We start from the raw sequence: 27,333 nt of genomic DNA, 5'->3' as shown, positions 1-27,333 counted from the left end.
AGGAACAGGCAGTGATGGAAGGATGGTGGTGAAGGATGGAGCAAAAGATGGATGAATGAGCGTTAGATGGGTGGGTCATGGATCACTGGGTGGATGATGAGTGAGTGATGGGTGGATGAATGGATAGATAAGTGGACAGGTGGGTACTTGTATGGCGAGGGATGGATGGAATAGATGGAAGGATGAATGAGTAAGAGGATGAGCTTGCTGAGTTACCAGGTGACTGAGCAAATGAATGGAAAATGGAATGAGTGCTGAAGCCCATGTAATCCTTGTCTGGGGTCACCTTAGCCCCCAGATCCTACATCCTGCAGGCCTTCACCTGACTCCCCCGATCACCTCTAGGCACCAGGTGCTGCCATCTCTCCATGGAGCCAAGGATGACAGCTGAGGCTTGGGGAAGCCCAGGGAACAATGAGAATCAAAGCCACTGAACCTGAGTATAGCCATCAGATCCATATATGCTCAAGAGAAACACCCTAGAGTCCTGACAGAGATGTCTGTCCCTGTGCCTCCTCCTCCTCGTATTTGGGACCTGCTTGAATTTGAGCAAAGTCTGAGAGATACTCGGGTCCCAGGCACCCTCCAAATCCTGGGCCACAGAGTGAATCTCTCAAAATAGTGCTTCTCAAAGTACAGCATGCACACAAGTCATCTGAGGAGCCTATTACAGAGCAGACCAGATTCAGCAGCCTGGGTGGAGCTGAGGAGTCTACATTTATCACAGCTCTCAGGCCTGATGTGGCCACAGTCCTTGGGTCTTGCCAAGGCTCCCCTCCAGAACTTCCTGGCATGGTCTACTCTCCTCTCAGGACCCTACAGCCCTTCCAAGACCTATATTTCCCCTCAGAGACCCCTGCCAGCCCCCTGTTCCAGTCCCAGAGAGGGCTTTACTGTACAAAGTGTTAGTCAGTCAGTCATGTCTGACTCTTTGTGACCCCATGGACTGTAACCTGCCAGGCTCCTCTGTCCATGGAATTCTCCAGGCAAGAATACTGGAGTGGGTTGCCATTCTCTTCTCCAGGAGATCTTTCCCACCCAGGGATCAAACCCAGGTCTCTTGCATTGCAGGTGGATTCTCTATTGTCTGAGCCTCCAGGAAAGCACATTTATTGCCCAAAGGCTGCGCCAGTTCAGCAATTCTCTCCTCTGATTCTGAGTGGAAAAGGGAAATGCTATCCCTTTCAGCAAATGCTTTCATATGCTGTCCAGTCATTGTACCAGCTTAGGGAATTGAGTAGGAAGAGGCCCTCATTCCCATTCTACAAGTATAGAAACAGGCTCAGAAAGGGGATGTGGCTTCCTAAAGTCAAATTAGTACACCAGTGGCCCCCGACTCTCTACTTGAGTGTCCTAATTCTTTCTACAATGCACTGCTTCCTTGAAGAAAGCAAGGAGTGAGAACTACAGAGGAAAGCGGTGAGGGGCTGGGGCTCTGTTCGCGTGTGTGCACACCTGTGCTCCAGGTGTGTGATGTGAATGGAGAAGCATGAGGGTTGCTTCATACAGTGCATACTACATGCCTAGCCCTGCTTGAGAAGCCTACGAGTGGCCACTCCCCCGCAGTGGGGAAGGTGAGGTCAAACAACTTGTTCAAGACCCCATGGCTAACACAGAGCAGGATGTGAGCCTGGGTGGCCTGAATCCACTCCCAGTGAAGACCAGCGCTCCACTTCCCTCTTGCTCCTCACCCCATCCACCCCCAGTGTACCCCCACAGAAAGTCCTGTCCTCCTCCTCCTGGTCTGCAGATTTTCTGGAAGGTATGCAAGGCATAAGGTAGACCAGATGGTCCTTCCTCACCTCACTGCCCTTGGGAAGAAAGTAATAGGTTCTGGTACCTTCTAGCCGAAAGTCTTCCTCTTCCTCCTCGCTGAGCGTTTCTCTGAAAACTTCACCCACAAGCTCCTAGAGGAAGACAAAGCAGGAATATTAAAGAAGTATTGGAGTCAGGTAGGAACCTGGCATCCTTACGGTCAAGGTGGCATTGTGAAGGTGTGTGTGGCTGGTCACAAAGAAGCAGGGACCCTGTTCTCATTCTTCCGATGGAAATTTAGGTCAAGTAGGGAGAGCCTATGGCACTTGTAAAGTTCGTTACTGCGCTGCTTTTTAGAAAGTAAGTTTTTCTCAGCCTATAGCCTGCCACGAAACATTACACAGGCTCACACTTCCCACTTGGAAAGGGAGATCCACCCTCCACCCAGGTAAATGACAAAGACAAGCTCAGAAAATGTCCCTCCTCTACCCTTCTGGGGCAACCCAATAGACGCAGGACCAGAGCCACCCCTGTGGGTCCCTAGAGGAGACCTCAGTTTGGATCCTTCCTCTATGAGAGGGTCCCAGGCAGATGTCTTGATGAGTTTTTTAAAGAGGGCCTGGTTTGCTGAAGGGAGCACTCCCTCAGCATAAACCCAGCTGTTAACATATATATACCCAAACTTGACATAATCCCTTAACATAAACCCAACACAACATCTTCAGCACATCTAGGAACCCGTAGGCTCTGCCTTTAGCTGACCTTCAATTATGCATCCCACATCTCCCCCTTCCAGCAGCTGCCCTGATCCTTGCACATGCCTTGCCTTGGTCTGCAGGCATGAGTTTAAAATGTCCAGTAACTCATGCCATGTAGCAGAGCTGCTCCCAATCAGCCTGGTCAGGCTGCCACCCACGTGTTGTCAGGTTGGCAAGGGAAGTTAGTTAGGTCCACAGGCTGGGAAATTTCTGGGATATCAACAAAGGTCCCATCTATCTGATCCCACTCCAGTAGGATGACTCTAGAAACAGAGGAGCCCAGACTAGCACTTGTCAAACAGCTTCTGTATTTATTGGTATTCTGCCAAGAGGAGTAATGAGATCAAAAGAGATTGTTTTAAACAAAGTTAAACAAGGCCCTTTGGGCTTCCCAGGTGGTTCCAGTGGTAAAGAACCCACCTGCTAATGCAATGTAAGAAACACAGGTTCAATCCCTGGGTTGGGAAGATCCCCTGGAGGAGGGCTTGGCAACCCACTCCAGTATTCTAGCCTGGAGAATCCCATGGACAGAGGAGACTGGTGGGCCACAGTCCATGGGGTTGCAGAGTCAGACACAACTGAAGCAACTTAGCATGCATGCATGCAAACAAGACCCTTTACTGCAAGACTTACTATGGTAACAAACTGCAGATACCTAAGTAGTAGCTTATGCTGCACCCCTCAAACCTATTCAGACCAGGAAGCTTTTTTCTAAAGCATCACACGGGATTTATGCTCCAAGGAACCCACGTTGGGAAATGTTCCTATTTTGGGGGAGAGATGAGGCTTGGGTGTGGGGGGAAGGGTCACACTGCTTTCTCTCTCTTAATGCCCACAGTGATGCCATGGCAGTGCTTCATGAACCACAAAAAGAGGAGCAACAAAAAGCCTCAACTTGGCAGCTCTCGCCAACTTCTCCTTTTGGAAAAAAAAAAAAAAAGTATAAAGAAAAAGAAAAAACACACTCTTCAAAAATTAGAAGGAAAAAAAAAAAATCCTGCACTGGAGATGCTTAAGAGAAAAACCAAGAGCTCGCTTCGATTAACAAAAGAAAAACAATGCTTTGTATAGCTGATCTTATCAATTGGACACAGCTGGAGATAAGTCTCGTGTGTGTGTTTTTTTAAAGATGAACAGCTAACGTTTTATGGATTAGAAGTGGTGTTCTCTGTTCTCTTTCTTCTTTCAAATCATTCTAGGGCATTACACACCCTTTCTTAGACGTTGTTCAAATGTGGTCATTCAGACTGCTGGTGTCCCATGGACTTCAAAACCAGGCTGCATTATTCTTCGAGTCAGGATGTCTTCTCTCTCTCCTCCTCCGCCAATTATTATAATCACTGAACACTTCCTAGGCTTGTAAACTGGCTGTTTGTGTTAACAGAGCTGGAGCTGACAGGGGAACTGGGAGATGGTGACAGGAAAGGGCTGCACTCAGCTGGCATCATTAGATGGCTGGGACGCCCCGGCAGCCAATTAAAGCCGATCTTTCATGCCGGAGAGAGACGGATGCTGCTTCTCCAGAAAGGCTGGCAGGCAGCGTTTCCTCACAGGAGTGGGTGACCGTCTTCAAGGGAAGCGACAGACCCTCGTGTGCAGAGGCCCAGTGGAGGCTGGGAGCCGGTGCTGACCTCTGAGCCACCCTGACCGCTCCTGGCAAGGCCGACAGGACCTGTGAGATGGAAACTTCTGGGCACTGGCATCTTTTTACCGGCACACTCAGAGGAGTTTAACGACTCCAAACGTCACCAGCAACAAAGCAGCCTTCTGGAATAAGCCCCATAACGATGCCTCGCACCCACAGTCATCACTCGGATGACGGCTTCAACGCTCCCTGAGAAAAACTGTCTGCTGAGCGGGCCTGGCTCCCTTGACATATTAAAGATACGTCTCTGCATATGAAAGCACAGTTCTGGCAAGTTCTGGGGTCCGTCTCTTCCCACTAAACCTCACTCTGCTCTGTGTACCACATCGACAGCTCCTCAGCTCTGTGGTCTACTGACACCCAGGGCCATGCAGCTGCTCAACTACGGCAAACATTCATTTCCTCCACTGACCCAGACAGCCCAGGGCCTGGGGAGTGTGGTGTCTGTGGTCCTCAAGCTTTGAATCACCAGGCCAGAGGCCACATAAAATGTTGAGTCAGACACAGGATCACATCCTGCCTCCGTGGCCTCCCTCGCCCTGGATGTGGGGCCAGTCGCTGCCTTCGGGAAATCTCAAACTACTTATCTGTAAAATGGGAACAGTGATAAACCATTAAAAAGTCAGCTGACACCTACTGTGCATTTCCTATGTGCTAGGCACTTTATATTATCTCCCTTTATCATCATAACAGCCCTGCTCTTTCCATCTCTTGAGGAACAAATGCTCATAAAAATAATGTGCAAATTTTAAAGTGAAAGGTATAATTGTTACTGTTTTCCTACAAAGTGCCTCAACCCTCAAGGAATGAGATAGGAAAACAATCCCAATGACAGACACTCACATCCCTAAGCCCTCATGATATATATGAGGTACTGATCAATTGGGATATTCACCAGAACCTCCAGAGAATGGGGTTCCCAACAGTCCTGTGGGTTTAAATGAGGAGGAGCCTCCAAGAGGCGAGGAGACCCTGCGGTGGATCATCAGCAGGGCCAAGACTTGAGCCAGCTCCTTCAGGTGCCTGGCCCGACCTTGTACAGTGGAACTGGGGCTCCCATGGGCATGGGGATGGAGGCGGCCAAGAGTCCTGGCACTTGCTGGGGACCAAGAATCATGCTTAAAGAAGTGCAGAAAATCAGCCCAGCCAGCCGCTCCTGTGTGTCAGAGACCAAACACTCCCCTCTGTCCTGCAGGACTCAAAGGCCCCACGACTCCTCCTCACTAGGTTTGGGACAGGGCCAAGTCTCAGCCAGGAGCCTTCCTGCAGGATGGTCCTAAGGGCCTGGCCCCAAACCCTGCATGCAGGGCTCCTGGCCATGAGTCCCAAGGGAGCCCCAGCACAGAGGATGCAGGGCATGGAACTGGTGCTGCTCAGACCTTGGTTCAAATCCCTGCTCTACATGGGTGAAGGAGGTTTATCTCCAGTGTTCCTCAGTCTTCCCGTCTCTGCATAGGGATGAGAGCAATCACTCTGTCTCAGGGCAGGTGTGAAAGTACTTTCATTGCACGGAAAGTACTTAGCATTACATCTGATACAATGACTGGGGCTTGACAGACAGTGGTTACCATTTATTACTTGCACTCTTACTGTCAAATGGCTACCAGAACATTGCTGGGCAAAGCGGAATGGCTCACCAGACCTGAGGTGCCCCACAGACACAAAGAAACAAGACACAGAGAAACACACTCTTCTTCTGTGTGGTGCATATTTCTGGTGCTTTGTTTAACCCCTGTGGCAGTCCTTTGAGGTAAAACGATTATCATCCCCACTTTACAGATGAGAAAACTGAGACACAGAGAGGTTTAGTGACTTGCCCAAGATCACACAGCTAGTAACTGTCAGAGCCAGGATTAAAGGCAGGCAGCATGGCTCCAGAGCCCATACTCTTCACCACACTGCCCTGGAAGAAGCCCGAGTGTGGGGTATGGTGTGCAGTGACCTCCCTCACTGCTCTCTTCATCAGCTCAGCCATCACGGCCCCCTCTCTTCTGGTCTCTAAGACAGTCAGACTCAGCCTCTGCTCCAAGTTCTGATCAAAGACCTTCTTAGATCCACACACCTCCGGCCCCACCCAACCTGGTGCCAGGCTGCCTCCTGCCCAGTGGCCAGGCTGAGTGGCCTACCGGGCCCAGACCTGCCTCCCTCCCGAGTCCCAGCGCTGCCCCACACTGGGCCCCAGGACGAGAGGCCAGCTCCTCCGGGCGCTGAATGTGCAGCCAGCACCAGCCCAGAGCCCAGAATTGCAGGCACAGTGCCTTATAAGGCCTCCAGGGATGGGAACCCACATCAAAGCAGGGCCTTGGGGAGCGGGCTGGAGTTCAGTTAGGGTTTTTTCCTCTTTGTCTTTGAGACTTCATACTCCTGAGCTTAATATCTTTCCCCACCGCCTGCCCCAGCAGTTCTTTGTCAATCTTTCTGTTCTCTAAGAGCTAACAGATGTTGGTGCCACGGGGTTTCAAAGGCAACTCCTGGTGCCCACAGAACACGGCACAACTTACAGATTCCAAGAATGCACGGGGCTGGGACAAGCCAGGGGAAGAGAAGGGTGGGAGGCAGGACCCAGCCACCCTGTAACCCTGAGATCCAAGCAGCCTGCCCTGGAGCTGATCCAGGAAATTCCTGGCGAGCTCCCTCTACCCAGCACACTCCACAGAGGCGGCGTTCCTGCACTCGGGGCGTTCCTGGGGAGCCAGCGCCACTGGAGGCAGGCCCCTTGGAGAGTAAGCTCTGGCCGTGCAGCGCAGGGATGCTTCACTCCCAGAACCCAGCTGGACATGCGAGTCAGGCGCCTGCAGGCCCCTTGGGAGTTGAGTGATAGCAGATGCCTTACTTAACCCCTCTGGGCCCCTTTTTGCTCCTCTATAAAATGGGGATTTCGTTGTCAAAGAGGAGTCAGTAAGAAAATGCAGACCAGATACCTAGGACAGTGTCTGAGGCAAATGGGGGAAGGGAACACAAGCATGAACTTCTCCTTCAGCAGCACCCTGTTCCTGCCATGTGCTTGGAACATTCTCACATTTTATCTTTGCAAAACCCTAACACCCAGCGATTCAATGCCTCAATGTCCACCCTGGTGCACAATACTCATGCGTGTGCACCAGGGAGACATGTTCAAGTTCAGTGAGGTGGAAGGCAAGGCTGTTTCTATTAGCCCACAGTCAGAAACACTCTGGACGCCCAGCTAAGGAAAGTGAACTAGATCTATGTGTGGAAAACCACACAGAGGCTCAAAAGAGCCAGGTAGACCTGCACACACTGACACACAGAACCCACGCCACACGCAAGACACACAGGGTACGATTCTACTTGTATACTCAAGAAAACGCCACACACATGCATGTACCATGAGGTCGCCGACAGGAACACAATATCCACGGTTACTCCCAAGGAGGGGAGAGAGACCAGACGGAGGGAAACAGGAGTCACAAACTTCAGCAGAATGGTTCCAGTTTTTAAGGCAAGCATCCTCCTTTGCCACTTGGGTCATTAAAACGCTGTTTTAGCAAAATCACACACAAGAACCCGCTTGACAAGAGAGGGGCCTGAGGCTCAGCCAGGAGACTAAGTGGCTGGTTCAAGGTCACTTAAGAAGAGAAAGTGACAGGGAGGGGCTAGGGCTCCATGGCCCTGGGCTCCTTGTCTGGAAAATGGGGCAGAAGGCCACTATGATGCTCATGGGGCCTCTAGCACAGGCTTTCTGGGGCTCCAGCCCCCCACCCAGCAGCAGGGAGACCCCTTCTCTTGGGCTTCACTCAAGAATCAAGAGTGAGAGGGTCATCCACTTTCTGAGGTGCAATGTCCCCGATTCCAACCTGTGCCTCTAAACTTGGTTACTTCTGCCCTCTGGAGCGTTCTCTGGCCCCCACGTGTGCTCTATGCACATGGGCCGGGGAATAGGCAGAGGGTGCCGGCAGCAGCACTAGAGGGGGCTTCCGGGGGCCCGGACTCCAGGGTCAGGGGCTGGGGATCCCCTCCTCCCCAGAGATGAGAGGGAAACAGACACACTCTTTCCAGACCAGATTCCAGCAGAATCCAGCAGACCTCAAGGGGCAGCTTCCCAAAAGAAATGGCACCTCCCCTCAAAGGAGCAAATGGGGGCAGAGCCCTCGGCCACTCCCCTAAGGACACTGCAGCCTCGAGGGGCCACAGGTCCACCTGCCCAGCGTATGTCCTCTGGCTGCAGCGAAGCCAAGTGGAGTTGTCCCCCGGGATCTTTCTCAGGAGAGCTGGTGGAAAAGACATCTTCTCTGTTGTTGAGGCTGCGCCTCCTCTCCTCTCCAGCTGCTGGAGAAAGTCCACCCAGGAGAGAACACCCCCTGCCGCCACAGGGACAGAGAGAGACCCATGCGGGAGAGAGCGCTCGTCCATGGCCTCAGGTCCAGCCATCTCTAACAAGGAGGCCCCCAAGGGCAGGGATCTGAGTCCATTTTGCTCTAGGATAGGGCTTGCTGCACAGCAGACACTCAAATACCTGTTGAATGAATTCTGAGTCAGACCCACTCTCATTGGCCTTTCCTGGGGACCAAACAGCTAAATTGTCACAGAAGCCACTAAACTGCCCTCCTGTTCACACAATTCTTACAACTGAAAACTCTGACCTCCAAAGACCCAGCACCAAGCCAAGCTTGGAGGCCAAAGGGAGGAAGCCACCACCGCTGGCTTCACTGCAACACCTCCACGAGTGTCCCCAAGCCCTACCCCACTGCGGGAGCCCAGCGAGCTGGGTGGGGGACGGGAAGGTGGGCCCCGAGGGCTGCAGCCTGCAGCACCAGTCTGCGTGTTTGGTCTACGAGGACCAGCACTCCAGGGATGTGTGGCAGTCATTAAAATTCCTCAGATTTCTCCCTGACTGTTTTTAATCTGCTCGAGATGTAATCCCTGGGCCCATGTCGCGGGGACTCCAGCCTGAGCTTGCTTCCTAGACTTGAAGGACTGCTTCTCAGGAAGGTGGACAGTAGGCAAGGGATGGGAGGGGAGGACTTCTGACCCTTGGGGCCTGACTCTTGGGCCACCACATCCCCCTCCTCTGACCCCCAGGTCCTAGACCCTACAGGGTACAAATCACCCCCAAAGACGGGTTTGTCCCATCCTGGAGACACAGCCGGCCACAGACAGCAAGAAGCAAAGCCCACATCCTGGGTTGTCAACCCAGCAAGCTGTGGGCACCCTTAAGCCATCGTCCCAACCTCCCCCGGAACTGGGTCCCACCTGAGCCACTGTGAGTACTTAATACTTTTCTTTAAATTGGCTCTCTCTGTCCTCTTGAAAAAAAAAAAAAAGAACACCTAGAGAAGGAAATGGCAACCCACTGCAGTATTCTTGCCTGGCAAATCCCATGGACAAAGGAACCTGACAGGCTACAGTTCATGGGGTCGCAAGAGCCTCGGACATGACTTAGCAACTAAACAACTGTATAGCTCAGAGACCTCTACTCAGTGTTTTGCGGTGACCTAAATGGGAAGGAAATCCAAAAAAACACGGGATATATGTATATGCATAGCTGACTCACTTGGCTGTATGGTGGAAACTAAGATAATACCCGAAAGCAACTCTATTCCAATAAAGATTTATTTTAAAAATCCTGGAAGTCTTGCCACAAGGAAGATCAATACAATCATGGGTGTGATGTCCTAGTTGAAGCTGACGTTTAAAAAAAATACGATGCGTAGGAAACCAAGATGAAACTGTTAAAATACAAGCTGTCCACCACCGACCTCAAATCCCATCCCCCCAGTAGAATGTGGAACGTGCCCTGGAAAGGACAAGGTTTAAGGAGCCCAAAGTTGAAGTCTCTGCCCATCGCCTCCACCCTGACCCATCAGGCTGGTTCTGATGGGAGGGAAGGAGTTGGGGGAGGAAGCAGGGAGGCAGGGAGCCAGGCAAGTACCTGGTGAGGTCAGATGGAAAAAGGTTCTCCTTTGTCAAAGATAAGGTGTCCGTAGGTGTGTGGATTTATCTCTGGGCTTTCCATTTGTTCCATTGATCTATATTTCTGTCTTTGTGCCAGTACCATACTGTCTTGATGACTGTGGCTTTGTAGTAGAGCCTGAAGTCAGGCAGGTTGATTCCTCCAGTTCCATTCTTCTTTCTCAAGATTGCTTTGGCTATTCGAGGTTTTTTGTATTTCCATACAAATTGTGAAATTATTTGTTCTAGCTCTGTGAAAAATACTGTTGGTAGCTTGATAGGGATTGCATTGAATCTATAGATTGCTTTGGGTGGTATATTCATTTTCACTATATTGATTCTTCCAATCCATCAACATGGCATATTTCTCCATCTATTAGTGTCCTCTTTGATTTCTTTCACCAGTGTTTTATAGTTTTCTATATATAGGTCTTTAGTTTCTTTAGGTAGATATATTCCTAAGTATTTTATTCTTTTCATTGCAATGGTGGATGGAATTGTTTCCTTAATTTCTCTTTCTATCTTCTCATTATTAGTAGATAGGAATGCAAGGGATTTCTGTGTGTTGATTTTATATCCTGCAACTTTACTATATTCACTGATTAGCTCTAGTAATTTTCTGGTGGAGTCTTTAGGGTTTTCTATATAGAGGATCATGTCATCTGCAAACAGTGAAAGTTTTACTTCTTCTTTTCCAATTTAGATTCCTTTTATTTCTTCTTCTGCTCTGATTGCTGTGGCCAAAACTTCCAAAACTATGTTCCTTATCTTTGACAAAGGAGGTAAGAATATACAATGGAAAAAAGACAATCTCTTTAACAAGTGGTGCTGGGAAAACTGGTCAACCACTTGTAAAAAGAATGAATTTAGAACACTTTCTAACACCATACACAAAAATAAACTCAAAATGGATTAAAGATCTAAATGTAAGACCAGAAACTATAAAACTCTTAGAGGAGAACATAGGCAAAACACTCTCCGACATAAATCACAGCAGGATCCTCTATGACCCACCTCCCAGAATATTGGAAATAAAAGCAAAAATAAACAAGTGGGACCTAATTAAAATTAAAAGCTTCTGCACAACAAAGGAAACTATAAGCAAGGTGAAAAGACAGCCTTCAGAATGGGAGAAAATAATAGCAAATGAAGCAACTGACAAAGAACTAATCTCAAAAATATACAAGCAACTCCTGCAGCTCAATTCCAGAAAAATAAACAACACAATAAAAAAATGGGAACTAAACAGACATTTCTCCAAAGACATAGAGATGGCTAACAAACACATGAAAAGATGCTCAACATCACTCATTATCAGAGAAATGCAAATCAAAACCACAATGAGGTACCATTTCACGCCAGTCAGAATGGCTGCAATCCAGAAGTCTACAAGTAATAAATGCTGGAGAGGGTGTGGAGAAAAGGGAACCCTCTTACACTGTTGGTGGGAATGCAAACTAGTACAGCCACTATGGAGAACAGTGTGGAGATTCCTTAAAAAACTGGAAATAGAACTGCCTTATGATCCAGCAATCCCACTGCTGGGCATACACACCAAGGAAACCAGAATTGAAAGAGACATGTGTACTCTAGTGTTCATCGCAGCACTGTTTATAATAGCCAGGACATGGAAGCAACCTAGATGTCCATCAGCAGATGAATGGATAAGAAAGCTGTGGTACATATACCCAATGGAGTATTACTCAGCCATTAAAAAGAATACATTTGAATCGGTTCTAATGAGGTGGATGAAACTGGAGCCTATTATACAGAGTGAAGTAAGCCAGAAAGAAAAACACCAATACAGTATACTAACGCATATATATGGAATTTAGAAAGATGGTAACGATAACCCTGTATGTGAGACAGCAAAAGAGACACAGATGTATAGAACCGTCTTTTGGACTCTGTGGGAGAGGGAGAGGGTAGGATGATTTGGGAGAATGGCATTGAAACATGTATAATATCATATAAGAAACGAATCAGTCCAGGTTTGATGCAGGATACAGGATGCTTGGGGCTGGTGCACTGGGACGACCCAGAGGGATGGTATGGGGAGGGAGGTAGGAGGGGGGTTCAGGATGGGGAACATGTGTATACCCATGGCAGATTCATGTTGATGTATGGCAAAACCAATACAATGTTGAAAAGCAATTAGCCTCCAATTAAAATAAATAAATTTAAATTAAAAAAAAAAAAAGGAAGGTTCTCACGGCCTACAGATCCTCCTTTTCCTGTAACCACAGGCCCTCCCTCTAGGGCTCACACTTTTGGAATGTGACTCTGGACATGGAGACCATGGCTGATGCCAACAGAAAATGGCAAAACTTAGCATGACCCAGAATGCGCCCTAACCTCCAACCTCTGGGATTTCAGGCTCTTCTGAGGAGATGACCCAACGCAAGGCAGATGGTCCAGGGCCGGGTGGGGTGCGGCGCTCGCTGCTGCGTGACTGGAATTTTCCTACAAGTCAGTGTTCAAAGGAGTTTCTACAGTGGAAACCAGGATCTGACGGGCTTGTTGGGCGTGGGAGTAACTGAGGTCATGCGTATAAAGGACTCAGCGATCATCGTAACCGGTGTCTCTTTGGTAAGGGCTGGCCTATGCCAGAGCTCTGCTCAGCACATTCGATGCATGGCTAAATGCTCCAAACAGCCCCGAGGGTTGGGTGCTGTTATCACCCCATTTCAGCCGCCAGGAAACAGGCTCAGAGAGGGGAAGTAACCATCTGACTCTGGCTCCTCTGCTTTTGGGGCTTCCCAGGTGGCGCTAGTGGTAAAGAACCTGCCTGCCAATGTAGGAGACATAAGAGACGTGAGTTCGATCCCTGGGTTGGGAAGATCCCCTGGAGAAGGGCATGGCAACCCACTCCAGTATTCTTGCCTAGAGAATGCCACGGACAGAGGAGCCTGGCCGGCTACAGGCCATAGGGTCACACAGAGTCAGACACGACTGAAGTGACTTCACGTGTCTGTGCCTCAGTTTCCTCATCGGAACATGGACATGACGGCCCCCACCAGGTGGGGCGGCTGCAGAGAGGCACTAGGAGGGCAGGTGGAAGTGTGCAGCACACGCCAGGCAGTCGGCACGCCATCAACACAGCTGTGCCTGCTCTCTCTCTCTCTGGGCCCCCTCTTTCATTCTGTGCCCTCCCAGCCTCTCTTCCAGCCCCGCTGTCTTTGGGACATCGTACAGCTGATCAAAGCCGGACCTAGCGAGGCCTCAGCCCACCCCATGAGGCCTTGAGCAGCAGGCCCGGCAGGCTGCCTGCACTCAGCACTTCTTAGCGTCTCTGCCTCTTGCCTGGCCACTGGCCAGTCATGCCACCGCCAGCTGACCCTGCCACACGACCGGTGTGCCACACCCCTGGCCTGCCATGCTGAGGACCAGCCATGCCACCAACGTGCCACGCTGCTGGCCTGCCACACCCTTCAGCCGGGTGCTGATAACAGGACAGGCCAAAGGGGCCGGGGTGCACCTCTGATCACCGAACAGCTGGGGCTGCCGCTGCCAGCAGCTCCTGGCCTTGGGACAGGCCCCAGGTCGGCTGCCAGGGTCCAGCGCGTGTGCCTGGCTGAGCAGGGTGGCGGTGATCCAGGTTGCTTATGACAGACGCATGGGCGTCTGCGGACCAGAGAACGGGGCCCCCACAGACCACAGGCCACCTCTTTGTGTGGAAAGGATGTGCACCCCTGCCCAGGGCCAGGTCCAGCCCAGTCAGGGGCCCTGAGCGGCCAGGGGACCCTGGGAAGTGTGGTGTTTCTCTCAGCCTTGAGAGTAAGAGATTTAGGTTTCTGGCTTCTGGCTAATGTAAATAAACAGATGGAGTACATTCCTCTTGTTTTGAATATCCAAAGACTCCTCATCAGTTTCTTGAGAGAACCAGAGAACAATGGTTTGGGCTAGACTCTAAGACCCTTCTGCTATACACACACACACACACACACACACACACACACACACAGCCCACTGCATCTGGCCTGGAAGCTCTTGCAGGACTCATCTTCCTGCCCCTCTGATGCTAGCTGACATTAGGCCTGTCTTCCTCTCTCCTGATCCCCCTCCCCCCCGCCCCTAACCCCATAAACCAGCTTTGACACCCTTTCCCCAGCTGGACTGCCTTCCTTGGGTCTCCAAATCCCACCTGTGCTCTTTTCTCCACTGGGAGAGCCCTCTCCCCTCGACAGCTGGATGAAGTCTTACCCCTGCTCCACTCTAGTGTGACTGCTGACTTCCAACACCCACCCCCCCCCCCCCCACCAAACTGGAACAGAATCAAGGGTCGCCCCTCTGGGCTCCCAGAGGACGCAGTTCATTCAGGATCTTAGCTAATGCTGTGTCGCCCGATCTGTACCTCAGTGTCCACATCTGTAAAATGGGCCTATGACTCAGGAGTGCCCCGAGAGTCACACATGAGGTGGCCATGAAAGAACAGAAGAGTTAATGATACTGTCTGGGAGTAATTGCCATTAGGTGGGCGGGCAGGTGTGGGACAGCCAATCCCGTTTTGTTTATAGTCACATTCTCTGGAATACTTCTGGAAGGACATGCAATAGCTATTCTTGGGGAGTTGAGGTGCTGTCCTTCCCATTGTCCAGGTCTGTAGACTGCCTGGGTTCTCTGTTGTCTCTCTTCTTTCTCTTTTTTAAATCAAGAACATGTAGTGTTTTTACACTAAAAAAGAATTTAAACTTTGTTCCATGAAGAAGAATGACACAGCTCCCTGCTTACCCGAAGGTTCCATCAAGCCCCTGGGCTGGCGTCTCAGACCACACTGTCCAGGCCCTGCTCCTGATTTCTTTCCTGTGTCCAACTGGGGCAGCTCCTTCCTTCTTGTTGTTCAGGCCAGAAACCCAGGAGTCATCCTGCCACGTGTCTTCAACCCTTCTGCTCAATCCACAGTGCATCCTAATGGCTCTGGCTTCAAAAGTTACCCTGAGACCGCGTCTTCCCTCCCCTGCTCCCGCCGAGTGCTCCAGGCCAATGCAGCAGAACAATGACCACCCTTTCTATTCTCCGCACCCACCTCCCACCCCATTCTCCAAGGTCCTCCTCACGCCCCACGAAGCCCCACCCAGTCTGTTACAACACCTCCCTGCCTTCATCTGTTACTTCTCTGTCACTCTGCCCCAGCCACCCCAGGCCCCTTGCTATTGCTAAAACACGCTTGGCACCATCTCAGGGCCTTTGTCCTTTCTGTTTCCTCTGCCTGGGAATTTTTATTCAAATATCCTCTCCTCCCACTCCTCCAGGTTTTGGTCACCTCATCACCTGGGTGAGATCTTCCAAACACCCCTATTGAAACTTGCACCACTGCCTGTACCCCCTCACCCTCTTCCCTGCCTAGCTTTTATCTGGGGCACTTACCACCCTCTGCACACACAGCAGTGCCTGACAGAGGAGGCAGGCCGTGAATACGTGTTGATGACTAAACACGGCTCTACAGTTTTACTGACTCAGAAAGACATACCCCATGTATTTGTCAAAGAGAAAAGCAGTTGCCAAAGAGCAGAGGGAATCCGATTGCATCTGCTAAAATCGTCTGCGTGTGTTTCCACACCGTGTAGTCCGAGAGGCCCACGTGGAGGGACCAGCACCACACCAGAACGTTCCCAGAGCTTTGTCCTGGGCGCTGGACTCAAGGTCTGCAGTTGTTTGCCATGAATGTGCAGGAGGATTTCTACAATCCGAAGTAGTAGCCAGGCATTTGGGAGAAAACAAAAACGGGCACCTGAGCTGGTTCTAGAAGGAATGGCCCATGGGAGACTGCCCACAGGGTCCTGGATCCAATGGGTGGTGAGGTTTACAACTCTCCAGTGACATGGGGCGGAGAAGGCAATAGCACCCCACTCCAGTACTCTTGCCTGGAAAATCCCATGGACGGAGGAGTCTGGAAGGCTGCAGTCCATGGGGTCGCGAAGAGTCGGACACGACTGAGTGACTTCACTTTCACTTTTCAGTTTCATGCATTGGAGAAGGAAATGGCAACCCACTCCAGTGTTCTTGCCTGGAGAATCCCAGGGATGGGGGAGCCTGGTGGGCTGCCGTCTATGGGGTCGCACAGAGTCGGACACGACTGAAGAGACTTAGCAGCAACAGCAGCAGCAGTAGCAGCAGTGACATGGGGGCTTTTCCAGTCCTCACTGGGAGAGAAGGTGGAAGCCCTGGGCTTCTCGGCACCTCAGACCCCGCTGCTCCCTCCCACAGCCATGCTGAGCTCGCAGACCGTGAAAAGACCACTGCTGGAAACCCACTGCTTCTCACTGTCTTTGGCTGCGCACACATAGGAAGTCAGGGGCTGGCAAGACCCCTCTTTGTGGTTCGTGTAATGCAGACAAGGTTTTGATTCCAGAAATGGCACAAGGCCAGCTGAACGTGTCAAACTGGGCTGTCACTGGGAGTGGGGGAGGGTGGTAGCAGCCCCCTGTTCCCCGAACCCGCTGCATTCCAAATTCTGGTGTTTCCATTCACAGGCAAGGAAGGAAGGAAGGGAATAAAGAAGGGAGGGAGAGACAAAAAATAGGTTTTGGGGATCAGGAAGGCAGCCCCTATCCGGTCTGGTCAACCACCTACATCTATGTCATCCCAGAGTGGTCCTCTGGGAAGCCTGTGGCAGTCTGGGAGATGGTGTGTGGTCAGCATCCAAGGTCTGAGGATGTTCTGGAGCCTGGGGGCAAGTCAGCATCCCCAACAGTGACTCCACCCATCACACCTATACTTTGTTCTATCACAGTCCTTGGGTCTTCCGACTCACCCAACAACCCTAGGAGGTCACCAAGGTCAGCTATCATCCCCTTTTACAGATGAAAAGCCCGAGGCTCTGAAAGGGGAGGCAAGAAGGTGGCGCAGTGGGAGGGCAGGGCCTCGTGGGATCAGCTTCTCGGCAGGACAGGACACTTGGTATGTATCCAGGTGGCAGTGGAAGGCAGGCGTGTGTTGCACGCACACCCAGCCTCCCAGACCACAGGCGTGGGGCTAGACCAGCACCCTGGTTCAGAACAGCACAAACCCCTCCAAGAGTGTCCCCCCAGAAAAATGCCATACAGATAAAACCGCACGGTAAGCCTTTTCGCGAACTTGAGGTTAAGGACTCTCGGAGTACAGATGGAGAACCTGAGTCCTCAAAAAGCAACAGGATTGGCTCAGAGTCACAGAGCTGAAGAGCAGCAGGGCCATGATCAGAACCCAGAGCATCCACAGCAGGCAACAAAAGATGAGGCCTCACAGGGGTTGAAATAAAAACCAGAGTCTCTCAACTCTACCAGAGGCCACTATGGGAGCACTCTGACCAGATTCTCCAGGTGCCAGGACCAGTGGTCCATGCAGTCTGGGGAAGATTTAGGGTTCTGCTGCGGGACTTCTCAAGCCTTTATAGACTGTTCTCATTAGGAACCCCTGAGGTGTCCACAACATGAGGGATTTCCCCATCTTCTCTAGATTCTTAGATGTAGACTCACCCCTCTGTCTCATTTACCATTTCCGCATCCCCCCAGCCCCCATTCAACGTGCAGTCCCTGCCATCAGCCCAAACCAGTGAGGTTTCTTCAGAGAACAATCCGCAGTGCTTTGATGGGAGAGTCAGAGAACCCCAAATGCCGCCCCCTCCGACCCTCCACCAGGTGGCCCCAGGCCAGTGACTGCCCGGAGCAGGAGAATGAAAGCCCAGCTTCCATGCCTCCTGTGGGGACTGACTCGGAGCCACACTTACAGTCCAGAGCCACCCACAGGTCAGGCTAAAACCAAGACTCTGCCTGAAATTGCACCTTGCCTGCTCCTTCCCCTTCTCTCCCCCGAATCCCCTCCCCACTCCCGCCCCATTGCTGGTCTGTTCTGGGAGAGCATCCTCCAGAAATCACTGACACACAATCCTTGTCTCCGCCTCTGCTTCTGTTTCTGTGAACCTAAGCTATCTCTCCACTGAACAGCCTCCAACAGGTAGTTGGAGGAATCCTGACACATTTGGCGAATTCACAGGGAACAGACAGGCTGATTAGTCTCAGACAAAGGCATCACCCCATGGCCAGGCCAGCGAGGTCAAGGACCAAGGGTCTTCATGCCAGGGCTTGGATCTGAGTGGCAAGCAGGTGGACACTGACATTTTTTTGTAAGATTTTTTTTTTTTCAATGTGGGCCATTTTTAAAGTCTCTATTGAGCTTGTTACAATATTGTTTCTGTTTTATAGTTTTTGGTTTTTCAGCTGCCAGGCATGTGAGAGATTAGCTCCCTAACCGGGGATTGAGCCCACACCCCATGCATTGGAAGGCAAAGTCTTAGCCACTAGACTACAAGAGAAGTCTTGAGGATGGACATTTCCTGCCACCTACCACCCACCCTATCCCAACTTTGAGAAAGCCTTCTCTTCTTTGAGGCCTAATTCAAGTACAGGAAGGCCTCTCTGAGCACCTCAACCGGCACCCCCCCCACCCCTCCACCAGACTTCCCTCGCTACTATCCACAGCTCTCAGACCGCCTTCACAGACTGTGTCTTCAGGGGGTGTCCAAGGCTGAAGCAAAGCCCTTGGTCCCTTTCATCACCTCTGCAGTGGGCACCTGTGACTTGGACAACGTCCCCTCTTCCCTCAGCATCCACTCTTCCATCTTCTGGCAACCATGTAATTTTCCTTAGAAAGCCACCCCTTCACAGGCTTGCCAGATTTTACAAATAAAAACCACAGGACACTGAGTGAAGTCTGAACCTCAGATTCAATCATTGTTTAGTATATGCCATGCAGTACTTGGGATATACTCATATTTTTAAAGAGGGAGTCCCACATAGCCTTACTGGTAAAGAACTTGTCTACCAATGCAGAAGACATAAGAGATGCAGGTTTGATTCCTGGGTTTGGAAGATCCCCTGGAGGAGGGCATTGCAACCCACTCCAGTATTCTTGCCTGGAGAATCCCACAGACAGAGGAGGCTAGCAGGCTACAGTCCGTAGCATTGCATAGATTTTAAGATATATTCTTTATTTGAAATTCAAATTGGACTAGGCACCCTGTATTTTATCTAGAAATCTTCCCCTCCACCATTTTCATCCAAGAGATGTGGACAGGACTGATTTCTCCCCCTAACCGGACAAGGAAGGACACATGTCCCCAGGTCTGACCAGTGAGAACTCTGTCCATCCCTGGTCACAGGGATTGGCCAAGTATGGGCACATGGGCCAAGGTCAAAGAGATGCAATCCCAAGGACATCTGCTGTCTTTCTGGTGACATTAATGAGATGTGAGGGTAGGGATCTGACACTGAGGAAGACATTTTACCTCCTTACAGGGAGAGTCTGTCTAAGGAAAAAAGCCATCACGGAGGGAAAGAGAACCAGGAGGTAAAACAAAAGAAAATATACCGTCACAACACTGTGCATCTGGACCAAACTGTGCCTGAAGCGAGAGCTTCTCCTAGACTCTCAGTTATAGGAAGCACTAAATCTCCCCTCCTCGCTTAAGCCAGTTTGAGCTTGTTCTCTGTCATGAACAAGTTTGGCTCAATTCAGCCTCCTCTCACCCCACCCACCCCTGGGACAACAGTGGGCACAGAACCCACGCTCAGAGAGTATTTCAGCTGCATGTGTCCGTAACTTTACACCTCGCTGTGCAAGGCCGTGTGGGATTATGGGAAAGCCTGGGCTTTCGAGTCAGGCAGGCTGTTCCCATCCCAGCTCCGTCCCGTCCTTCTTCCAGGACCTTGCATGAATAACTCAACTCTCACAAGCCTCAGTTTCCTCATCGGTAAAACAAAGATCCTCGTACCTAGACCTGGCCTGCCCATATAATTTTACTGCCCAAACCAGGACCCTTCTGAGAGTAAAAAGGGGCAATTTTAAGAACCAAGCCAAGACAATAGGAGCAGCTGGAACTGTCTTGGGTAAACAGGCCAGGGGTAGCATGGACCTGCAACTGACCTTGCCTACCTCCTCCTGAGCCATGGTCAGTGTGTACCATCCTGTCCACCCTCCCCTCTGCCCAGGACACTCCCCCCACTCTCTCCTTCTAGCTACTTCCATCTCAGCTTTAATGTCCCCTCTTAGAGGCACTATCCTGTGGCACTCAGACTCAGTATGGTCCCCACTCTGTACCCTGGCCACCTGTGACACCCTTGTTATCCTCAGGGGTCTTTATAACTACTCCTTGTGGCTGGCCAGTCTCCTGCATGGTTAACTCATCAAGGACAGGGACTGTACATTTCTTCTTCATTCCTGAAGGCCCTATAGACCTGGCCCAGTGCCTGGAATACAGAAAAGGGCAGCCAAAAAAGTAAACAGCTAACCCTCCTTTTCCTCCTCTCTACAAATCCCGTATTTTCTTCGTGTTGATAAACCCAGCTTGGGTGAGCTGTCAAGCAGGGCCAAATGGGACTAGGATCACAGAGTGGGGAGGGTGTGGGGCAGGGTACAGCCTGCCCCCAGCCGGCCAGGACACGCTAATAATGGTCTCAGAGCCAGCAACTCTGGGGATGGCAGCCCCAGGAGGCCCCGCCCAGCTCAGCAGTCCCTAGGCAGCGGCGGCGCACTGGCCCCACGACAGTTTTCATTGATCTGGGGCCAGCGGAGACTGGACCCAGGCCGGCTGCCTATTCCAGAATCCAGCCCTGGCTCCTGCTCAAAACACAGGCCCGGCGTCTCCCCACGGCCCCAGCCAGCTTTGTCCTCGGCAGCCACAGCCAAGTCACTGCCCAGAATGCAAATTGGGCAGGTGCAAAGGGGCCTCTCCAACCTGAGACCAAGGCCGTGACATCCCACACACAGCCCCAACTGTTCCACCCACGAGCAGACGGTGTCCCCTTGGGATGCTCAGCCCCTTCCCGCACAGCAATCCTGGTTTACCCCGGGGAGGTCTCACTGCTTGAGTTCTTGGTCCAGACAGGCTCCCAGCCTGAGATCAGCTACCTGGATAACACTTTGTCAGACCAGCTCCTTGACTCGCACCCCCATCCAGATGGCACAGCACTACTTTATTTCCACAGGCTTCCTTCTCTGCTCTATAGGCCTCAATGGCTCCCTCTTCCTGACCAACTCAAATCCCTCTGTAGCCTTGCCCTTCCTTCCCAGGCCTGCTCATTGGGAGACAAGTGGTTAAAGGGGTGGAGGAATATTAACCTGGAAGCCATACACCCTGCCTCATTTTCACTATTTGTACAAAGTGAGGAGACAAGGCTCCAACGGTCCATGATTCCATGGCTCACAATAAAGCCAATCCAGCCAGGTCCTGACCTCTTCGTCCTTCTTCTGCTCTTCAGGCTACCTTGAAGAGCTCTTGCCCACTTACAAAGCCACTTACAAAGTCATCTCTCAAGAGTGCTGCTCTCAGGAGCAAATGTGCCTTGAGGAGAACGAAGGAGATATGTAGGATCTGAATGCTTCCCTCAATCAGATTCTGGATCAGCCCAGCACGTAGCTCCCCTGGCCCCACACTTCCTGCCCCAGGAGTGAGACAGACTGAGAAATGGCAAACACCTAAAGCACGAAAACACTGCAGGCAGGACCCCAGCAGCTCAGCCTAAGTGTATCTCAAAAAATAATACCTATCAAGGTTAATTTCATGAAAGGTTGAGTCCTAATGGCCATGAGCTCAGATGATGCTGCAGGGGCCAAGAGAATCACAAAGTGAGGTGGGGCCCAGATTCAGCCCCGGGTTTGGGTCTTGGCTCTGTCACCGACTGTCTGTGAGATGCTGGGCAAGGTGTTAACTTCTCCGTGCCTCAGTTTCCTCCTTTGTATCATGGGGAAATAATAATACCTACCTCGTGGAGTCATTGTGATGCTTAAATTAGATAATGAAGTGCTTAGAACAGTGTCTAGCTCTATATAAATAAGAAGCTCTTTATATATATAGAAGCTTCTTTATATATAAAGAAGCTCTATATAAATATTAATTCAACAAATAAAATTAAAGATTAATATAAACTACATAAAGAGGTACTCATAGAAAAGAAGAATGATTCCCCTCCCCACCAAAAAGGATGACTGAATACCTTTAGCATTCATTGGCTTTTACATATAGGAAGGTATAAATTTTGCTTTTTCCACTGGAGGTATGCCAGTCTTATATGAGGTTACTGATATGTTCTTGTATTATCCTACATGCACAGAAGGATCAATATGGGGAGATGACGTTGGGCCAAACAGTCCTGGAAAAGGCTGTGTCTCTTCCAGAAAAAAAGGCTGCACTGGCAAGAGAGGTTACTTACAACGCCAATCTCAAAAGAGGGATTCCACATCGTTTGCCTGACCATTTCCTTTAGAGGGGAGCAGGAATGGCCCAGACTGAAGCCACCACGCCCCAGGAGATGAATCCTCAAGGTGGCCCCACTAATTAAGGACACTACCAGCAAGGCACAGCCCTACCTTCATAGTGCCCCTGTTGCAGCTGATACTTCACAAGGCCAGGGGAGAGGGCTGTGAGCGCTGTCCTCTTGCTGGCTGTTGGGCACATTGGACTACAGAAATGCAAAAGCAAGCAAAACCCCACGAGTTCCTTGTAGACAGCACACAGTTGTTGCTTTCTCCTTTATTTTTAATTTTTTAAATCTATTCAGCCACTCTGTGTCTTTGGACTGGAGACTTGAATCCATTTTCATTTAAAGAAACTATGGAAAGGGAAGGATTCACTATTGCCATTTTGCTCATGCCTTCTGTTAGTCTTAATTCTTTTGCCCTCTTGCTGTCCTCTTGCCTGTTTTATTGGATTTTTTACTGGCATGCTTTCACTCCTCTCTTTTTTTCTTTTGTGTAGCTTCTCTGCGTATTTTCTTTGTGGTTTCCATGGGGCTTACATAGAATATCTCAGTTATTAGAGTCTATTTTAAGTTGCTGAAAACTTAGGTTCAAAAACTCAAACATAGAAAAATTCAACACTTACTTCTCCCCCTACCACATTTTATATTGTTGTTGTCACAATTTACATCTGTTTCTATTGTGCATTTATTAACACATTTTCTAGTTATAGGTATTTTTAATACTTTGTTTTCTAACTTTTGTACTGGAATTAAAAGTGACTTGTGTGCATGCGTGCTAAGTTGCATCAGTTGTGTCCGACTCTTTGAGACTCCAGGGACAATAGCCCACCACGCTCCTCTGTCCGTGGGCTTCTTCAGGGAAAAATACTGGAGTGGGTTGACATGCCCTCCTCCAGGGGATCTTTCCGACCCAGGGACTGAAACTGTATGTCCTGCAGCTCCTGCATTGCAGGCAGATCCTTTACCACTGAGCCACCAGGGAAGCCCCTAAAAGTGACTTTCAGTTCAGTTCAGTCACTCAGTCGTGTCTGACTCTTTGCAACCCCATGAATCTCAGCACGCCAGGCCTCCCTGTCCATCACCAACTCCCAGAGTTCACTCAAACTCATGTCCATCGAGTCAGTGATGCCATCCAACCATCTCATCCTCTGTCGTCCCCTTCTCCTCCTGCCTTCAATCTTTCCCAGCATCAGGGTCTTTTCCAATGAGTCAGTTCTTTGCATCAGGTGGCCAAAGTACTGGAGCTTCAGCTTTAGCATCATTCCTTCCAAAGAACACCCAGGGCTGATCTCCTTTAGAATGGACTGGTTGGATCTCCTTGCAGTCCAAGGGACTCTCAAGAGTCTTCTCCAACACCACAGTTCAAAAGCATCAATTCTTCAGCTCTCAGCTTTCTTCACAGTCCAACTCTCACATCCATACATGACCACAGGAAAAACCATAGCCTTGACTAGACAGACCTTTGTTGGCAAAGTAATGTCTCTGCTTTTCAATATGCTATCTAGGTTGGTCATAACTTTCCTTCCAAGGAGTAAGCGTCTTTTAATTTCATGGCTGCAGTCACCATCTGCGGTGATTTTGGAGCCCAGAAAAATAAAGTCTGACACTGTTTCCACTGTTTCCCCATCTATTTCCCATGAAGTGATGGGACCAGATGCCATGATCTTCATTTTCTGAATGTTGAGCTTTAAGCCAACTTTTTCACTCTCCTCTTTCACTTTCATCAAGAGGCTCTTTAGTTCTTCTTCACTTTCTGCCATAAGGGTGGTGTCATCTGCATAACTGAGGTTATTGATATTTCTCCCGACAATCTTGATTCCAGCTTGTGCTTCTTCTAGCCCAGCATTTCTCATGATGTACTCTGCATATATGTTAAATAAGCAGGGTGACAATATACAGCCTTGACGGACTCCTTTTCCTATTTGGAACCAGTCTGTTGTTCCATGTCCAGTTCTAACTGTTGCTTCCTGACCTGCATACAGGTTTCTCAAGAGGCAGGTCAGGTGGTCTGGAATTCCCATCTCTTTCAGAATTTTCCACAGTTTATTGTGATCCACAGAGTCAAAGGCATTTGGCATAGTCAATAAAGCAGAAAAAGATGTTTTTCTGGAATTCTCTAGCTTTTTCGATGATCCAGCAGATGTTGGCAATTTGATCTCTGGTCCCTCTGCCTTTTCTAAAACCAGCTTGAACAACTGGAAGTTCATGGTTCATGTATTGCTGAAGTCTGGCTTGGAGAATTTCGAGCATTACTTTACTAAGCGTGTGAGATGAGTGCAATTGTGCGGTAGTTTGAGCATTCTTTGGCATTGCCTTTCTTTGGGATTGGAATGAAAACTGACCTTTTCCAGTCCTGTGGCCCCTGCTGAGTTTTCCAAATTTGCTGGCATATGAGTGCAGCACTTTCACAGCATCATCTTCCAGGATTTGAAATAGCTCAACTGGAATTGCATCACCTCCACTAGCTTTGTTCGTAGTGATGCTCTCTAAGGCCCACCTGACTTCACACTCCAGGCTGTCTCCCAACTGTTATTACAGTGTGCTGTATTTGTCTGTGTATTTTCCTTTACCAATGAGTTTTATACTTTCTTACATATCATGTCGCTGTTGGACTCTTTAGTGTTTCTAGTAAGGCAGGTCTACTGGCCTCCCTCAGCTATTATTTGCCTGGGAATAATTTTATTTCTCTATCATTTCTGAAGATGTTTTGCCAGGTATAGTATTCTTGGTTGGCAGGTTTTTATTTTTCTTTCTGTACTTTTAAAATATCAAGACTTCAAAAATATATTAGCATTCCCACGTTTGCTACAGGATTATTCACAATAGCCAGGATGAAGAAACGATGTCTCCTTCAGTAGATGACTAGATAAAGAAAATGCAGTATGTGTATATATATATATATATAATTGAATATCACTCAGCCTTTAAAAAGAAGGAAATTCTATAATCTGCAAAAACATAGACCAGCTGCATAGATGAATGTTATGCCAAGTGAAATAAATCAGTCACAAAAGGACACATAATGCATGCTTCCACTTATATGAGGAACTTAAAAGCAGATTCATAGACTCAAAGAGTGGAATGGTGTTGCCAGGGGCTGGGGAAGGGTAGAAATGGAGAGTTGCTAGTCAATGGGCATGAAGTTTCAGTAAAGCAAGATGAATAAGCTCTAGAGAACAGCTGTACAACACTATACCAATAGTCAAATAAAACATATTCTTGGACTCTTAACAATTTGTTAAGTTAATTTAATATGTTAAGTTATTCTCATGTTAAATGTTCTTACCACAATAAAATACAAATAAAGTTTTTAAGCATAAATAAGTAGGGACTTCCCTGGTGGTCCAGTGGTAAAACTCTGTGCTCACAATTCAGGGGGCCTGGATTCAATCCCTGGTTGGGGAACTAGATCTCACCTGCTGTAACTAAGTGTTCACATGCAGCAATTAAAGATTGCGCATGCATCAATGAAATTAAAGATCCTGTGTGTCGCAACTAAGACCTGGTGCAATCAAATAAATAAATAAAAATAAATAGATTTTTAAAAAGCATAAGTAAGTGAATGAAGAAGAAAACCCATAAGGACAATACAGGCTTTAAAAGCCGTGTTAAGTCACAAGTAAACTCTACCATTTAAATAAACTTGATTGATTGGTGGAGCTGAGTTCATGGGGACTCATTTCTATATTCTACTTTTGTGTATGATTGAAATTTGCTATCATGACTACTTTTCAAGGGGTTAGGAGGAAGGGCAGCTTAGCCTGAAAACTAAGAGCAGGACTTTGAATCCTTCTGGGAGAAGCAGTCAGATCCAAGGCTCACCAGGTATCAGCTAGTCAACAACCAAGAAACTGTGATGCTGGGTTCTGAGAAGGTGCTAGATTTCTTTTAGGCCCAGCAAGATCACAGCAACACAGGAGGGGCTAGCTGCTGCACGGAACTGACTGTGAGCTAGCCATCGTCCGAAGAGCTTTACGATTATTGACTCATTAAACCATCACAACAACCATGAGGTTTGCATTGCTATTTCCCCATTCTACAGGTGAGAAAACTGAGGCCTGAAGCAGTTGAGGAACTTGACCAAGTGGCTAAGATGTGTCAGTCATGGGATTCAAAACCAGGCCATGCTCTAGGCTGTGCTCTAACCACCATATTGAACTGCCATTCCATGTCAGCCCAGAGCAGGTCATGGTCCAGCGGGATCAGATATAAAAACAACAAAACAACGGGTTAAAGCTGTAGCATCACCATAGCTTTGGAATAGATTTCATTACAAGTGCAGTAAAAAGTTGGTAACTATGGTATCCACCACTAGGTTATTTGATCTGTCATTCTAAATGCATACTCGCATTCCCACGTATTTATGGGAATTCAACTTGAAATCAGCATTTAAATCTTTCAGAAAAATTGGCTCCTCAGATAGACATATAAGTTGAATGAACTGAGCAGTAAAAGTACAAAGAGGCGCAGGTGCCCCTCTCCATGCTGAAGTCACCTGGACGTCAGGGAATCCCAACAGCACGACGGCGCTCACCCCTCACCCGCACCGGGCCTGTTTCACTCACCACCAGCCTGAGTTAGCCACCTTTGCCCTGAGCAATTCTGCTGTTCAGGACCCTCTGGGACTCCCTCTACTGATTCAGCTTTGGGCTTAGTCACATGACACATCCCAGGGGCAGACGGACGTCCAGACACAAGTCATGACTCGGAGATCCTCAGGTTCTTTCAGGTCCATCAGGCTATATGCAAAGTGCAGGACAATTTTTCCATAAATCACTAGTTCAGACCAGTGACTTCAGAGGATTGAAGCTATCTTGATATTCAAGATAATACTTTTCCCTCCTATATATTACAAACATAGGTTGGATTAACAGAAGAATTGCATCTATATCACTGTAGATGATTCTACTATCACCAGAATAGGACAGACCCCACCTGGAAAATGAGCTTTGTATGTAAACAAGTGGGTACACTCGCCTTGCTGTTGAAAATGTGGCCTGAGGGGCAGCAGTCTCTATATGCAGAGTCT

At 49.2% G+C, this 27,333-nt stretch overlaps 1 protein-coding gene across 2 annotated transcripts in view; it reads right to left on the bottom strand.

The window, feature by feature from the left end:
* The window catches only part of NKD1 (NKD inhibitor of WNT signaling pathway 1), a 94,614-nt gene that overhangs the window by 30,264 nt on the left and 37,017 nt on the right, over nucleotides 1-27,333 (bottom strand). For both annotated transcript variants that reach the window (XM_025268642.2, XM_025268641.2), the window contains exon 4: nucleotides 1,841-1,907. In XM_025268642.2, coding sequence (XP_025124427.1) covers nucleotides 1,841-1,907 — 67 coding nt within the window. The remainder of the gene's footprint in view (nucleotides 1-1,840; nucleotides 1,908-27,333) is intronic.

The sequence above is a fragment of the Bubalus bubalis genome, chromosome 18 (assembly GCF_019923935.1).
Source record: "Bubalus bubalis isolate 160015118507 breed Murrah chromosome 18, NDDB_SH_1, whole genome shotgun sequence".
NCBI classification, from domain to species: Eukaryota; Metazoa; Chordata; class Mammalia; order Artiodactyla; family Bovidae; genus Bubalus; species Bubalus bubalis.
Note: the sequence above shows the minus strand (reverse complement) of the source record. Positions and strands in the feature narration are given on the sequence as shown.